This window comes from Phodopus roborovskii, unplaced genomic scaffold, assembly GCF_943737965.1.
Source record: "Phodopus roborovskii unplaced genomic scaffold, PHOROB, whole genome shotgun sequence".
In the NCBI taxonomy this organism is placed as follows: Eukaryota; Metazoa; Chordata; class Mammalia; order Rodentia; family Cricetidae; genus Phodopus; species Phodopus roborovskii.
In genome coordinates, this window is record NW_026126558.1 from 1,642,227 (window position 1) to 1,660,165 (window position 17,939).

Here is a 17,939-nt window from a genome sequence, read left to right on the forward strand (position 1 = left end):
CATTTTCTACTTAATAATCCCGCCAAATGGAATCTCAAAGGAAACTGCTCCTCAAATGGACAAAGTATAAAAACACCTCATTTTGAAAGGAAGCAACAAGGATACAGCATGGGTTTGCATGTGTTTCCTTCCTTTTTCATATAAAAGTACATGTCAACATACTGCTTATCATGTCAACATGCTATTATGAGTAGTATGGGTATCTCAAACACGTGGAAAACTAATTGGTTTTTGACAAATTGTCACATTTTAAATTTATTTTCTCTATTGCTAAAGTAGACATGTGTTTGGGACCTTCAGTTTCATCCTGCAGCATCCACGCCTTATTTAGATAAAGATTCATGGAGATTGTACTCACTACCTAAATCCATGCTTTTTGATTTTCGTGTTTTAACGAAATCCAATTGACTGGCATCTGAAAATTGCTTTGTGCGTTTTTCTGACATACTCTGGCGTCCAAATCCTTCTCGTTGAAAAGCAAGAACCGGATCAACATCGGGACTCAAAGAGCTGGTGTGAAGAGAAAGAAAAACATGAAAATATTTACTAAAAAGTTGAAACATTAAGTTTTAGAAAGATTCTATATCCGTTAGTGCACAGATAGATACATATTATTTAAAGATTTAAATTAGATGGCACAATATAATATAGCTTACTTTTAAAAGAGGACTAAATGGAAAGTAAGAGAAAGTAACTTTGTAGGTGTAAACTTTCTTCTCTCTTTCCTTCTGCCTGTTTCTTTATTATGCTTGCTAATATATCATTATTTCTATTATTGTTTAAAATGAAGTCTGCTATTTGTCAGACATTGGGAAGACTGAATATTTGACAAGACTTGCCTTGTACTGTAACATGTAACCATATAAACTGCAATTTAGCATTTTCCAAAAATATGTGTTCTGATGGAAACTAGCAAAGTCTACAACTGGACAATGTACAGACACTGAGAGGTTTTTGAACATTTCATCTGAAATGAGATGTCTTCATCAAGCCCGTCCCCTCAGGGAGGTATGCAGAAGAGAAGGCAGAAAGATTGTAAGAATCGGTGGGGATGGAGGATTCTGACTAAACAGCATCCTCAGACACAACAGGGCTGACATATATAATCACTCACAAAGAATCTTTGTATAGGACCTGGAAAGGTTTAAGCCAGATGAGGTCCCAGCACTGGGAGGGGAAGTAGAGATGGGCTCCCATGCCCTACCAAGAAGCTACTTTTAAGTGACACCCACTTGCAAAGGAAAATTTAGTTTTCTCATAATAGAGTCTCATTGGCTATATTAACCACATCCAAGGGCAGGCCCATGCCTAGCAATATATGGCAAACATAAGACAAATTCAATGGTATTTTTGTAGACTTCTATTCTTATATCGCTTTGTTCAGGCATTTTTTTTTGGGGGTGGGGAGTCTTGAGTCATTTGCTCAAATAATACTGTCTCCGATTTTTGTGTTTATATTGTATGCAAAGGCCACATGAAATTGCTCTAATGAATGAAATCTGTAATTGCTTTAACAGGCGCTACTAAGAGCTCCTAACAGCTCCAAGCACAAAAGTGGCCTTTACTCCATGTTGAACACCCTGAATAAACAAACACAACAGTTTTCTTTTGTAGGATACAGCCAGGTAGAAGACTGCCTATGGTGTTTTGGGTTTGAAATATCCCCCACAGATTTGATGGAGGAAGTGTGTCACTGGGGGGGGGGGTTTAGGGGGAACTTAAAAGGTGGGACCTTGCTGGAAGAAGAATGTCTCTTGGGGGGGAGCTTAAGAGGTGGAGCCATGCTGGAGAGTGTGTGTCATGTGGGGAGGGCATTTGAAGAGTTTACGATTTCTCCCCACTTCCAATTCTCTCTCTCTCCTGTTGCATATGGTTGAAGATGTGACTGCTCAGCTTCCTGCTAAGGTAGCCTGTTGTCATGCCTCCTATGCAATAATGAACTTGCCCTCTAGAACTGTAGGCCAAAGTGAACATTTTCCCACAAGTCACTTTTGGTCAAGGTGTTTCATTACAGGAAGAAAAACAAACTAACAGACACTCCAACCCCCCCCCCCCCCAGCTAACTAATGTGTCATGTTGGGGCTGTGAGGGGGCTGCTTCTACTGAGGCAGCTTACTTTAGCATAGATTTCCACATGTTTCGCTGCCTGCAAGCCACAACAAGCCTGCACTGTGTTATGTGAAATAACACACAGGTAAAGGGATGTAATTTGGTTTGAGTACAGAGCAAAATTTTAACTGCAGTTCACCAAATGACATGATAGCAGGTGGCTCTTCAGGAAGTGCTGAGCCAAAGGTGAAGGAAGGTTTGCAGGAAAGCTCTACTACTGGAAGGATGGAATGGAGTGCTCTGAGCCCATTTGACTCCAAGTACACCACAGAATAGCTGGCTCACTCATCGCTCTAAGTTAAAGAGAGAACTCTAAGAACATAAGGTAAAAGCCCTTTGCATACTGCCATCCATAAGCTGTTGTTATCACCCAGTGAAGATAGGCTACGTCAGATTACAGTAGTAATAGCAATGCTGGGTGTCCTTAATAAACACACAGAGAAATGGACACCTTCCTTGAACTTTGCAGTAAATACATGGCAGGGTGCACATGTGAAGCAAGGAAAGTAGGCAGGGCCAGAACCCACTCACAAGATCAGACAAGAAGGGACCTATAGCGGACAGGAGCTTGTTCTTAGTTCTGCCCCGCCCCTATCTCACTGTTCTTGCCTAAGCCAGTGGCCAAGGACACAACAGGAAAACTAAACCTCAGAGGCCAGCCAAGGACAAGGCAAGAGTTCCTATTTTTACTTTATTATTACTTTAGATTTATTTTTCCTTTTGAATTATGTGTACATGTTTGGGGTACCACACCCATGAGTGGGGGTGCACTCAAGGTCATACCCGCTGACGCTGGAGTCATAAGTGGTCGTGAACAGTACCAGTTTATCTGAAGGAGGACCTGGGAACTGCACTTGGGTCCTAGGGGAGAGCAGCAGATGCTCATAACTGCTGAGCCAACCATCTCTCCAGCCCCCAGTTCCTGTTTTAAGGCTAGCCTAAATTTCAGAGCAAGCCATTTCATTAGCCCTGTGGTCTCCATCTTTTTCACTGAAGATAAAGGACCACAGCTCTCCAAAACTTTTGACAGTCTGGATTTGCAAAAATTAGTAATCATGGTTATCTAGAAACCTGATGTGGCAACTTAAAATACTAGAATCAAGCTTTGACCAAGACATTCAAAAAATTATAGAACAAAAGCCCCATCATTAGCCAGGTGTAGGGTTGATTCTTTCAGCACCAACACTCAGGAAGGAAAGGCAGGAGGACCTCTCTAAGTTTAAAGTCAGCCCAGTCTGCATAATGATTTCTCAGTCAACCAGGCCTACAGTAAGATCCTGTCTCAAAACCAGAGCAAACAGCAAGTAAACTAACAACAAGCATTCATAAGATAGCCAAAAGTTAATTCTGTAGCAGCAAACACTAAATAATAAGTATCTAGTAATAGTCATTCTTCTCTCTATGTAAAGTGGACTTCTTAATGCTTAATAAAAAAAAAATTGTCAGGTAACATGTGGACCACTTTAAAACTGCAACAAGGCATTAGATTTGTAGATGGAATGAGATTGAGATATAGTTATTTATTTATTTACACATGTATGTGTGTATGATGGACTTGCATCTGGTCACCTGTGGGGAGGTGCCTGTGGGGATTCACATGAATGTGTGTGCAGGCCAGAGGTCAGCATGTGGGTATCCTCTTCTGTACTCTCTATACACTGAGGCAGGGTCTCTGGCTGAAACCAGAGCTCAAAGATGTTGTTAGTGTAAGTTAGCTAGTTTCTTCCTGGAAATCCAACACCCCCTCCTTCCCCCAGTTTCCATCACCAGGATGCTGGGTCTGCTAGGTCTGCCCAGCAATTATGTGGGTGCTGGGTATCCAAACTCAGGCTGCCCTGCTTGTTTGTCAAGCACTCTATCCACCGACCATTTATCAGCTTCATTACTTGGTTTATTTTTCAGAGTCCTGCTTTTATTTATATTGGCTTTAAACTTTTGATCTTCTTCAACCTCCTGTGTACTAGGATTATAGACGTACACTATCACACCCTACTGAAAAACAATTTTACTAGAAAATTCTAGCAAAGAATTTTTAAAGTAATTTAAATTCTTCCTATGAATACTTCCTGGCAACATGGCTTAAAGATCTCGATTTAGCATACTTTTAAACTCACTGCTATTATCAAAATTAGAATTTGTTGTTATTGTTTCTCCTCCCACACACACACACACACACACACACACACACACCCACACACACACACACACACACACACACACATGGTTAATGGCCACTACATCAATTACTGGGTTGAGAAAATATATTCTATTAGCTAACAAATTAGAAGTATAGCCATTTGACGCATTTAGCCTTTCATAACTGTGCAGTCAACTATAAATGTGCACATTTGAAAATGTCAAATGAGCTTGGAAATTAATAAGAGACTTAAAATAACTAAATATTCTTAAAATGTGACATAATTAATTTTTCCTGATTAATCTACTCACTAAACTTATTTCAGACACAATAAACAGTACACTAGAATATTATCAAACTAGAGTGCAAGGCTGGCAGATGGCACCCTGAAGAAGCCATATACTGAAATTCCAGTTATTAACCTTGCCTCACAGACCCTGTTTTTCTAACATTTTCACTGCATTGAGGGAGAGACTGTCACATGGGCAAAGCTAACATTCTCAGTTCTGAAGCTGAACAGCTGGCATGTATGTTTAGATAACCATTCACTTATATTCTTTCCTCTACCCTATCTTTCCCAAGAAAAATGATAGAGTCCTCACCACTGTTATCTGTTTTTCAAAACCACCTCAGAGAAATTAATGTCCCAAGCTATGCCTACAAGTCAACTAACTGTGTCTTTTTTACCAGTGCAGACCTTCTCCTGTGATCCCCTTCACAGTGTCTTATCATGGTAGACTCAACAGCTTTGGCCTCCTTGAAGAACACCATAGAGATAGATGTAAACTTCATTTCTGCTATCACTTGTATCACAAGACACAAGCTGCAGTCACAGAGCATCTGTGTATTGCTCCTCCGACACACAGGACAAGACTCATTGAAGGCTTAGCTCTGTTATTATGTCTTATACTTTCCAAAAGAGAATTAAAAGGCAAGAAACAAAAGCTAGTGACAAACTTTCCAAGAGCCCACAAACAAGTCAAAAGCTTTCAAGAGAACATCATGTTTCCCTGAGTTCACATGAAGACGAAGAGGAAGGTTGGGAGTAGAGGAGAAGATGAGACCAGGGTATTTTACTTTGTTAAGATCACCATGAAAATGTTAACACAAAAATGCCAGTGCTCAGCCCCTCCAACATAATGACCAATGTGACACAGGTGGGAACCGGGTAGAAAGACATCCAGTGTAATAAGCTTTGTTTGAGAACATGCTTTTCTACTAAGCATGTAGACTAAAGGACAGGGTAGCATGTGAGGGTCATACAAAGTAAATAGCATCAAATCCTTTCCTATTACAGAGAAGGAAGGAAGGAAGGAAGGAAGGAAGGAAGGAAGGAAGGAAGGAAGGAAGGAAGAAGTTATTAGCAGAGTTTGCAGTCTCTGTGTCTCTGGAAGTAGCAGCTCAAAGCCTAGTAGACAGTGCTATAGCACTATAGAGAATAGCAGGGCTTGGGTAGATGGCTCTGTGGATAGAGTGCTTGCTGCACAGGCATGAGGATCCTGGTTCAGATTCCCAGCAAAGAGCCTAGGTACTGAGCAGCCAGCCTAGCCAACTTGCATGCTATCAAAAAGAAAAAGAAAATTAGGTGGACAGCATTGAAGAAGATAACTGATGCCGACTGTGTTGACCAGGTTTATGTCAACATGACACAAGCCAGAGTCATTTTGAGAAAAAAGAACCTTAACTGAGAAAGGCCTCCATAAGATCTGGCTCTAGGCAATCCTATATGGCATTTTCTTAATTAGTGATTTATATGGGAGAATAATCCAGCCCACTGTGGGTGGGGCCATCCCTGGGCTGATAGTCCTGGGCTCTATAAGAAAGCAAGCTGAGCAAGGCAGTAAGAAGCACTCCCTTCATGGCCTCTGTGTCAGTTCCTGCCTTCAGGTTTCTGCCATTTGAATTTATGTCCTGACAGTTTTTGATGAAGAATTATGTGATGGTATACATGAAATAAATTATTTCTTGTCCAAGTTGCTTTTGATCATGGTATTTTATCTCAGCAATAGAAACCCCAACTAAGACACCAACCTATGGTTTCTTCATGCACACTCACAGGGGAGCACACCCCAACACACATGACGTACATGCCTATAGTCCCCAAACAGAAAAACAAAACAAAACAAAAAAACCTTCAATAGGTCTCCTCTAGTTCCCAAGCACATTAACTGTTCATTTTAAATCTGTTTGAAAAAATTCAAGAATTTTCTTAAATATTATTTATTCAACAATAAGCTCCAGCCCTGGGCTGCTCACTCACCAGTCGGCTGAGTCGCTGATGGCAGCCTTGGCCCATGTGCCGGCCTCTGTCATTATGAACCCCACATCATCATGGGAGCTAGAAGAGGACTGGTCAGAGAGGTGAGGAGGAAGCACAGGCAGCCTGTCATCTTCGATCATGACACTGTCATCATGTGGCATGTTCACCGTCGGTGACAGCTGGCATTTACCTGACCAGTGAAAAGGAGAAATTCTAGATGTCAATGCAGGTGCCGAGCCTCTTAATTGTAAAACTTTGCTACATATAGAAAACCCTATCTTGACACACCCTCTCAACCTGATGGAATGAGAATGCTGTGTATTTATTTCTCATCAAGCATTGTCACACACACAAACCTCAGGTCCGTAAGACTGCTTCTGCAGCACGGTCACTCAGCAGGCAGCATGGCATGTGAAGTCTCTGGTTTTAAGTTTCCCAAAGATGAGGATGACCTCCAAAATGTCTTACTGTGAACATGATACACAGCTTCTTTGATATGAGTCCTCTGGGAAGTTTTCCCAGGAAATATGAAGGAAACCCCACAAACTTACAATGATCATCTATTTACTCATGCACTGGGTAACTACTGTAGGGCAGACAAGTGCTTAGATGACATCATCTCTGTAATTAGTGAATTACACCCTAATGAGAGAGGAAAAGTACCTTCAGAGCAGGGTAACTTCAGTGTGAGGACTATGCTAATTGTGTTTACCTGGGCAGATGAATGGCCAATGTGGGTGGTATTGCTGAGAATGTTAATGAAAGTTATCAGAGCTAGGTTTGGAATGGCAGCTATGGCTTTTCTACTAGAAGGAATAATGGCATTTATCCCAGAAAGTGGCGCAAAATTAAACCATGATGACTTCAGGTGACACTTGACAAACCTGGCATACAAGCCAGCGAGAATGGCTTTGAAATGAGAGTGGCCTAGAAGAGAACAGCTTAACATAGATCCAGATGTGTTCCTTCAGGCTCCAAGGCCTTGCCTGGGAGGAGGGATCACCTAGTCTGATTACTCAGTTAGGAAAGGCTCTGAGTATCTCTGTCCTCTGTCTAGTTCCTTGCAGGAAAGTTTGTTGAGGTTTGTAGTTCAGCATAACATTCACACACTACAACCATTCTTGAGACAAAATTATGCTTCAAGCCCTGGATGTCCCTAAAGGTAATGCTGGAGTACAAATGACATCCTTATCTTCTATCATCTACACTCCTTCAAAATTCTGTGCCATTTGTTTTTTGAGCATGGATACACTGACAGAATTTTGGCACAGGTGCACACCGTGTAAGAAGCCGAATCCACAGGACAACCACTGTAAGACATGGCACACTAAAGTGTATTCCCAAGCAGGCAAGGAACCATGACAATTTCCCTACACCCTCATGGGATGACAGAAAATATTCCCTCCAAGCCTAATGTCCAAATCTGTCCAGTCAACTGCACTGGGATACCAAGTCTTCATTCACTGTCATTTTGTGCAATATGCTCTTTCCCATCAAAAAAGAATTTTCAAAATAGTTCAACAAACATGTATTAGTATTTTAATATTAGTCTTAGTTCTAGCTTTAAGCTGAGGATTCATTAGAACAGATAAACTGGAAAGGCAAATTTAAAGCATAATAGATCCTTCTCTGGCTGTTCCAGTAAAGAAACAGAAAACCATTTAGGTTGTATATTTTTCAGTTCTTACAAAGAACCTTGCTAGAAATCACGAAGGCATCATTACTTAGCATTAAGTGGTCTTTTAGAGAAACCATGAATGTTCATTAAAATCTCTGCTCAACATAGTAGCTACGAAGAATTCCTACTTTAATTGAAATGTACCATTTTGATAAACTGTGGAGATGGTAGCTTCTTATGAATACTCATAACACAAAATTAAATCAAATGGAATTATTTCCCTGTGTTGATTTCAAATCACTAGTTTATTTCCACTCAAGTTATAGGATATTAGAGTAGAAACCTGCTCAGCAAAATGTCACTTGTAGATCAGGTAGTAAATTCCACTACTATCCCCCCCCCCACACACACACAAAAAGCATTCCTTTAAGACTCAGTTTGTCTCCAAAATGACCATATTGAATTCATAAAGCAAGGGTTCCTTCCCCTGACTGGAGAGGCATATGCCATGTTATTAAATACCAAGTTCTCATCCAGGGAAAAATTTAGGAAAGGAAATATCACAGAGTAATCACATTGCATACCTTTTAAAATGAAACATGCAACGCCTATATTGACGCATATGTTCTTAGTGAAAGCCTAGTAAGAAATATAGACCACTGACTGGGTCAAACAATCCCTTTTTGAATGTGTGTGTGATATATTGTTTTGTGTAGGAACACTGCACTGCACGTGAGATACTGACTGAATCTCCCTCCCTCCCTCCCTCCCTCTCCCTCTCCCTCTCCCTCTCTCTCTCATACATGTGCACGCTCCACAAATGGCAAGACATCTCTTTTCCATTACTCATTACTCTCCATTCTAACATTTTTGTAAGATGTCAATATCTGATGACCCATATTCTTGTCCTCTTAGCTTGCCTCTGAAGAACTACTCCAGGATCTGGTTCTGGAAATCAGCAGTGACATCAGACATCTACAGTTCAAAGATACATGTTTCACTGAGACACACCAAGACATCTTAATGACCACTGTTGGCCTTTGATATATTATAAGCAAGAAGACTCTGAATCATGATTCAACATGGCCTCAGTTTTTTAACTGCTAAATTCCCGCCCTTCCCCCAACTATTTCATCAACTATCTACAGACTACAAAAAGAACATTCAGGATCTCATAAAGTGAAACAATAACATACAAGATGATTGTTGACTAGACATTTATTCATTGATGAATTTACATGGGATGCAACATAATGCATATCAAGAATAAATGAAAACTGTCAGCAATAAGACTCATTATGAAACCAGCACCAATGTCTCAGTTTTCCATATCAAACTTTTAACAAAATGAAAATATTCTGAACATAATTATTTAAACTCACCATAAAAGTATGAATATAGAAACCACTGAGATAAATAGTAAAATGAAATAAAATTTTAGCTCAGAATAGAAATCGCTTTGAACAAAATATGCAGACATAATCTTAAAAAAATAATGTTCTATGCTCCCAAACATGAATTTGTGATGCATTTTATGAAGTAAACATGTTGGTAAACTGTGCCTATTCTTTTACTGCTGAATAGTTGGAAAAGTCTTCCAATGCTTATCAAAGGAAAACTCCTAAGTAGGCTCACTAAGGGATATTTCTGGCCTGGTCGGCTATTGTCCATCTACCTAATTACCTATCTATTCAATTACTTACTTACCTATTTTTTGATGCTGGGAGCAGGGCACTTTACATGCTAGGCCAGTGATCTTAGCTATATTCCCAGTCCTTATGAGTTGTTTTCTAATACAAGACTAGGAGCCATGTTCTACTGACATCAATGGCAGTGGGAATTCAGCCAAAACATGACTGTGGTTAACTCTGGCCTTTGGTCACATTTCTGAATGATTGATCCAAAGAGACAGAGATAAATTAGCTGTTACCAAAGAGGAACCCACTGCCCAGAAAACCACACCTTTGAAACTGTGGTTCAGAAATAGCATATGTCACTTCAGTCAAGTTACTGAACACCAGTCTGTAAACCCCTAAGTAGAAGAGAATCGAGCGTGTGATACGGGCAGAGAATAAATGTCTTAATTACAGTGGGAACCAGGGGCTCCAGGCGCTGGAGACACTTGGATGTCTTTTAGTCAATTTGGTGCCACTAAAACTTACCATGAGATCTTGTGTTCCCCAAAAGGGCTATTTTTAGAAAGAGGAAATAGCCAAAGTCAAAATAAAGCAAAACTCATCATGGGGTTTTAGGACACATTTCTTTTATCTGGTAAGTGAGACAGTGTGACTGAGGACATCTGACATACTTCCAATTAGAAAATATGTTTCTTTGGGGGTATAATTTTAGAAGTCTCTTCTCTCCTGGGATGTATGGCCATTCAGAAATGATCACAGGCCTTAAAAAATTCCTTTGGTTGCATGTATAAAGTATCCTTTGTGGAAAAATTGCCCTGCACACACAAAATTAAGTACTTCTTTGTGTTATGATCATGGATTTCAACATGTCTTTTTCTATCACATGAAACCATGGTCTACACAGGAGTGAGGCAAAACACCCAGGAGACAATCATGAACTTGTCAGGTAGGACCTGGCTGAGAGATGTCCATTCATTGGACAGCACAAATCAGCAGGCTGATGAAAGCATGACACTGATGTGTGGTATTGTTTCACTACTAGTGGCAAAGTAACCTCTTTTGCAAGGTTTCTAACCTCAGTTTATCTAACTTCACCAGTAGCATGCAATCCTTAAGGCCATTAATACTAGAATAAGGATTGCAAAAAAAAAAAAAAAAAAAAAAAAAAAAAGCATAACTCTTAAGTTTGTAAACAGCAAGATAAAACATTTTATATATTTCTCTATGAAAAGCCACATGGGGCTCCTAGCTTCCAGTACAGCATATAAAACATGTCTTAAGGACATGGACAAATGAAGGCATTGAGAAGCCTTGGCCTACTGAGTATGATATCATCCTCCAGCCCATATGTCCCAGGACATGTGCAGAGCAACACCAAGCGCAGCAGGAGGGACCAGCCTGCAAGGGGAGTCCTCATGAGTGTGAGGGTTCATTACATACCTAGCAGAGGGAGGGAAAACACTGCCGACTGGGTTACCCGCTGAAAAAGGACTAACAGGTCAATACTATCAAAACTAGGTGACAGTATATGGAAAAAATGATGTACTCCTCAACCCATGTCACACATTTCAACAAGTCACTAGGTGAAAATTGGGGTGGGGGTTGGTATGTGTTTGAATGTTAGGTTTTCGCCTTCCTCTGAAGAACCAGGGGTTGGAGGCAGGATGCAGGTTACAGGAGCTGCTGTACCAATGGGCTGATCAGTATGGCAAATCCTATGTTCCTATAATAGAGGGGAAATTACAGCGTATCACTTTGTATGCACACAGATCCAGGGACACATGCACACATTGTTTCTCAGGGGGTCTGAAATTTTGTCAACAGCTAAGGATTCAACAAAGATGCTCTACAGCAAAGCCAAGAAAGCATGGATAACCCAGCAGCAGTGAGGAGTGCTAACACCAAACTAGAAGCTACAAGCAATAACTTTTACACCTACACAGAGCTCAAACCAAGAGCTAGGATGCTATCCTGGCTTTCTCACACCAGGTATGTAAAATTAGAAAAATATTGGTAGAGCACATCCCAGATCTCTTTTACCAAGACAAGAAACTGAGAAATTGGCAATTTCTCCAAAGCTAGATGAGGAGGAAGAAAAATGGCAGGAAGGTGCACTAGCCATGCTGACATACATATATTCTATTTTTTACAGTACTCGGTAGAAAGCTCTTTGATGATAGACACTGCCCCTTAGCTCACCCGCATCTACTGTTAACACCATACCTTGCCAACACCAGCTTTCCATAAACACCCCAACAAATTAACCAAACTCTGTTTCAATGATGCATCACAATGGAAACATGTATTTGGATTAGGTTTGTATTGAATATACTCAAAGTGCAACTAAATTTAGGATTCTATTTTAATAAATATTTATTGTTTTTTTCTTATTTTACATATTGATCCCAGTTAGAGAGTTGCAACACAAATCATCAATCCAAGTTGTCTTACATCAAAACTACTAGTTATACTTTAAATCTGAAAACTCTCTCAAGTTAAACCCCAGACGAGCAGTTTCTGTAAAACCAACCCTTCCAGGATCTGTTCGGACAAGGCTGAGCTACAGCAAGAAGGTCACTTAAAATGGCTTGGCCCACTGGGGCCCAGAAGGCAGCATGGGGTGGATCAACAAAGGCATTGAAGAGCGAAAGATCTAGAGACCTTGCTGCTGCTGCTGTTTGTAAAGACATGTCTCACTATGTAGCCCTGGCTGGCTAGAACTCTATGTATAACAAAGTGACCTTAAATTTGGAGAAGCACCTCTGCCTTCCACAACCCAGTGCTAAGATTAAAGGTATGAGTGAAGTTTTGATAAAGCATAAATGTGACAAAGATTTTTATTCAATGCCACCAAATAATGAATACTTCACATAAACATGTATTTTTCATTTCTGACTCCTCTGTCTCATCAGTCCTACTAAGAGATAACTTCTATATTTCTTTTCTAAAATCGGTGTGTGTGTGTGTGTGTATAGGTGCTCATGTGTGCCAGTATTAGACATTGCTTCTCAGAGCTGTCCACTCTGATTTTGAGACAGTCTCTCACTGAAGTTAGGAGTCTGCCCATTAGGCTAAACTGGCTGGCTGGCTGGCTGGCTGGCTGGATGGGGATGATAAATATGGACTACCACATCTGTTTTTTGTTTGTTTGTTTGTTTTGTTTTGTTTTTTTCCATTTGGGTTCTGGGGATTAAAAAGAGATTATTATGGTCACAGAGCAAGGATTTTACAAACTGAGCCACCTTCTTGGCCCTTGACATTTGTTAAAACATATCTTCCCCTACTGTTCTCAACAAGAATATTTTGATTATTGAAAATATTTCATTCACACCTTTTTCCTTTCTGTCCTCATCATTCAGTGGGGACCTGAAGCGTATTTAACCACTCAGTGCATGGAGATCCTTTTCTTACATTCATGTTTCCCACTACCATAATAAGCCTGTTCTCTTTTCACTTGGAGACAACGAGCCTCCTTCATATTAATATTGCATTAATTCCCATCCCCCACTGAACCAGGATAAGCATAAACATGAGATGAGGTGAAAGATAAGGAGAGCTTTACCTGACTCACCCATTATTCTGCTGAGTGCAGCATTCCTGGTGGGGGACTCTTCCAGCCCCTCAATCCCACTGTACAGAGAGTGTGAGATTCTGCGCTCTCGGTCATCCAACTCTGTTTCGATGGGCAGCTCAGGTGCAGCAGGGCTCCCAGGAGACCGAAGCTACAGAGAAAGGGACAGGGGAACGTGAATCTTGGAGGCTGGTTAGCAGCATGGGGCCACTATAACAACTTTCTAAGGCTTGCATCCAACCAGGCCTCAAATGAACTAGAACTTTTCAACCTACACCAAAATAATTTGTTCTGTCAGCCTGGCCTAATGACCAACTTTCAGTGGCACTTTATCAAATACTTCCTATGAAGCCCTGTCAGATTTCAACCACAGGAGGAAAAATGTGTATATTAGAAGATTTTTTTTTTTTAAGTTTCACCTTGTTGCTTATTTTTTCAATTTGACTGCATGTCCTGAGGTCAAGACAAGTTATTGCTTAATTTAAAAATCCTGCTACCTGTCACTCTGCAAAAGGCAGGCCTTGTCAAAGGAGATGTTGGGTTGCTTAGTTTTGTACCTATGGGACAGAAACACATTTGTCTCCTCTAGTTTTCAGTTTAGGCACCTTTAGCAACACATTGAATCTAAATTCTGTAGAAATCAAGACTTGTTGTATAACTGTAAGGCAATCTCTAAGTTTGAGGCAATAACTGAGAAACATCTTAAAAAGGCACAGAAGAGTATGAAAGACTCAGACATGTTTGCACATATATATGTATAATGTGTATGCATCATATATACGAGATTCGGGTGTGTGTAGGTTCCTGTGTTCTAGTGTTCATGTGGAGGTTTGAGGTTGACCTTGGGTATCTTCCTTGCTCACTCTCCACTTTATTGAGGCAGGGTTTTTCACTTAATCTGGAGTTTGCTCACTGCCATTAGTAAACCTAGCTATCTTGCTTAGGGAACTTCCAACCACTATCTCAAGAGTTCTAATGTAATGGGCAGCTACCATGTCTGTCTGGCTTTCAGCTATGGTATTAACATCTAAGTACATTATTCACTGAATCATCTCCCCAGTTTAGGACCAAGTATTTTGATGCAACACATAATGACATGAGCATTAAGCAAATTCATGAAATCTACTGAGTAAAGAGAAGTAAGTCAAGAGCTGTGAGTGTGATTCTGTTCCTACAGTGCTTGTTTGACCTGATGAGATCCTGGGCTCAGTCTCCAGCACTGAATAAACTGAATATAGTAGCTCACAACTATAATTGCAGCCCTTGAAACAGACAGTTCAGAAGTTCAAGGTCATCCTCTGCTACAGAATGAGTTTGAGGCCAGCCTGGTATGCAGGAGATTACGTTTTAAACGATTAAAAAGAAAAAAAAAAATGTCTTTTTTTAAAAAGGTCAGTCTCTATGGCTGTGGACTGAAATAGTACATAGTCATTCTTATCAAAACTGTCCTACAAGTCATCTTCTCCATAGAGATAGCCAGAAGAAGATGCCCATGTTAGGAAAGTCTTAAACGCTTTACTTGGTGAAGTGTCAGGCACCACAGGAACCATAAGGACCCATGTTGACTAGCTCCCTGGAGTGGTGGTACAGGCACAGAGCCAGGCAGAGAGGACCTGAAATGAACAGAAACTTCAGACAAGCAGAGAGCTTACACCATTAAACAGGAAGCTGTGCTGGTATGCTACCTTTCACAGAACAGATTGTTCTTTTTAGAAACTATCCTGTGTTTATATAATGAGATAGTTAATGAAGTTACAACCTGTAGGCTTACCCCTTCCAGTTTGAGAAGAACTGGAGAGGTGAAACCCATTGAAGGGTCAACACAATTATAAGTAGGGATCATCAAGCTACAGAATAATAAACTTGCAGTGAATTGGACTAATATGGTTTAAACTGTGAAATCAGGGTTTGTTTTATTAGTTTTCTCTTGAGACTACATATTACAACTAACAGCTTAACTGACAAGTAAAACATTCAAGGTTTGTGATTCAAAGACATAAAATAATAATGTCTAAAGGACCGTGATACCTCAAATCTAAGATCCTGTGAGGAAGCAACAACAACAACAACAACAAAAAGTGTATTCCCTGTACCTTTCAGGACAAGTGTGTTCTTTGAAAACTCTGCTTTTAGACCTGTTGAGTAGCTATATAGCAGAGTGTTTGCCTAGAATGCCCTGGGCCTCAGAGTCCATAGCAGCATAAGAAAGAAAGGAACCGAAACAAAACCAAAAACCTTGTTAATTTTAAATGATAATATATATAAAAAATGTTACCTTGCAAGTCTCTCTAGAAACAAGTTTGCTTGCTATAGGATATTTTATCAGGAAACACAAAATGAAAAAAAAAAATCCTTACATTTGCTTTCAAAAATAAATTTAGCTCCACTATACAATTCAACAATTTTCTGTTGGAAAAAAATAAAACAAAAAGCCTTTATAAATAGTCTTTATTTTAAAAAATTAAGTATGCCAACAGAATATGTTAAGGGTCTATTAAGTGAAATACAATTCCATTAAAAAAGAATGAGCAGGTTTTGTAGAAAGAAAAAAAAAAATAACTTAAGATGCCTGTTCTTAAGGAGCACACATGTAAAGATTATCTACCTTAACCATGTCTAATTTACATATGAAAAGACAGATTTAAATGATGCCATCAATAGTCTACTATATAAATATTTAACAGAACTTAGAACGCCTGTTAATTTTCCAGTTTTATTGCAGTTTCATTGTTTTGCTTTGTTTTTGAGACAGGGTTTCACTTTGTAGTCCTAGCTAGTAGGAACTCACTTTGTAGAGATCAAACTGGCCTCTAACTCAGAGATCTGACTGTCTTTGCACCTCATGTGTACTGGGGAACACAGTGGCAATTTCTCCAGCTTTTATTATTTTTACGTTGGGGGGGTATTTGTATTTTCGAGACAGGGTTTCTCTGTGTAGTACTGGCTGTCTTGGAACTCCCTCTGTAGATCAGGCCACCCTTGAACTCAAAAGATCTGTCTGCCTCTGCCTTCTGAGAGCTGGGACCAAAGACATGTACTATCACAGCCGGCTAATTTCTCCAGTTTTGAGAGAAGGAATAGGAAAACTGTTGGAATTAAAATCTTTCGATTATTTTTTTCTCCTTTTTTTCCTACAAGAAATCAAGTATCAAAAGGTGTCAGGAGGTCTGCTGGCCATGCAGAGGATATGCAGGGCCTATGAAAAACATTCCCACTAGTCCATGACTCGCCAGCCTTTACATTAGAACTTACTAAAAATAATAAAAATTAAATAAAAATAAAATGTAAATTTAAAAATTAATAGAATTAGGAAAATGAATGTAAACACAGCTGCACTTCTCAGGCAGTACCATCTGTTCAAAAAGCAGAAATCTGCATTTTTACCCACCTAGGCCAAGGGCAGAGCAGAGCTGGGAGGACCTTTTCACTGGTCTCTAGAACAGACTGTTGATCTACCAAGAAAAGAATAGCAGCTGTTTCCAGCACAGGAACCATTCTGTAGAATGTAAAATACCTTATTTCTTGATTGACTGACCAGGAATTTATTTCTCTTTGTGGTCACTATGCAAAGGAACTAATAAGCTAGGTCAGTAATAAAGGACCCTATGAATCATTATTATAATTGTATGTACAAGCATAAAAGTTGGTAATAATCAAAAAGAATAACAATATAAGAATATTATGCTTTCAAAAAATATTCAGAAGATATGCTGCTTTTTTAAATGGCAGTAACATCTTTTTAATAATAATCAACTGGATATTCTCCAACGAGCATGCTTTTTTAATTAAATATTTGGAATACTTTCTTCTTATGAAAAGCTAAAAACTTGTTATTTTTTTAATAAGGAAGCTAATACAATTGTGTGAGTGTATCTTGTCTTTTTCTAAGACTGCATTAGTGAGTCAAATGAAGCTTTTCACATAAAGAGAATGAACTCCTGGACCCCACCACTCCTGCCTGAAATGTAAGAAAGCTAGTGCAGAAACAGCCTAATCTCCCCTCACCAGATCCTAGGTAATAAGGAGAGAAATCTCATTATTTGAAATTTCATTTTATAAACATATCTGTTTATATTTTAACCTCATTGTTTACCATAAAGCAGGCACTGGTGAAATGGATAGTTGAATAAAGAGTGGGTGAGTCTGATTCCCCTGAAAATGGCACACTAGGTTATGTGGAAGAGGTCTTGAATACTGGATCCACCACTGCATGCCATTTGACCTAGATTACAGAGCTAATGTGGAAAAAATTAGTGTTCAAAGGGTGGAGAAACCTGAAGTAAATAATGCATAGGTATATTTCAAATCTGAGAAAAAGGTTTTTGTCTTTTAATATTTTTTAATTAAAATCTAATTATATAATCCTCCTCTTCCTCTTTCCTCCTTCCCACCCCGCAGAAATTCATGGCCTTTAAGAATGATCATTATGCTAAAATATGCAGATGCAACCTTCTCAGTCCATATATTGTTGCTTATGTGTACATGATTTCAGGGCTGCCCACTTGAAGCTAGACAGCCAGCTGAGGAGTTTTAGGGCTCAATGTCATTTAGAGTCCTTCAAGTCCTTAGGTGGTGAAAGCAAGCTTCCAGTACAAGCTCCAGGTTAC

The 17,939-nt window shown here is 39.6% G+C and overlaps 1 protein-coding gene across 1 annotated transcript in view; it reads right to left on the reverse strand.

Annotated features, from left to right (window-relative positions):
* Pard3 (par-3 family cell polarity regulator) overlaps nt 1-17,939 on the reverse strand; it is a 535,997-nt gene that overhangs the window by 194,085 nt on the left and 323,973 nt on the right. The window contains exons 15-17 of the mRNA XM_051201603.1: nt 13,333-13,483; nt 6,507-6,696; nt 362-510 (exon numbers count right to left, since the gene is read on the reverse strand). Coding sequence (XP_051057560.1) covers nt 362-510; nt 6,507-6,696; nt 13,333-13,483 — 490 coding nt within the window. The remainder of the gene's footprint in view (nt 1-361; nt 511-6,506; nt 6,697-13,332; nt 13,484-17,939) is intronic.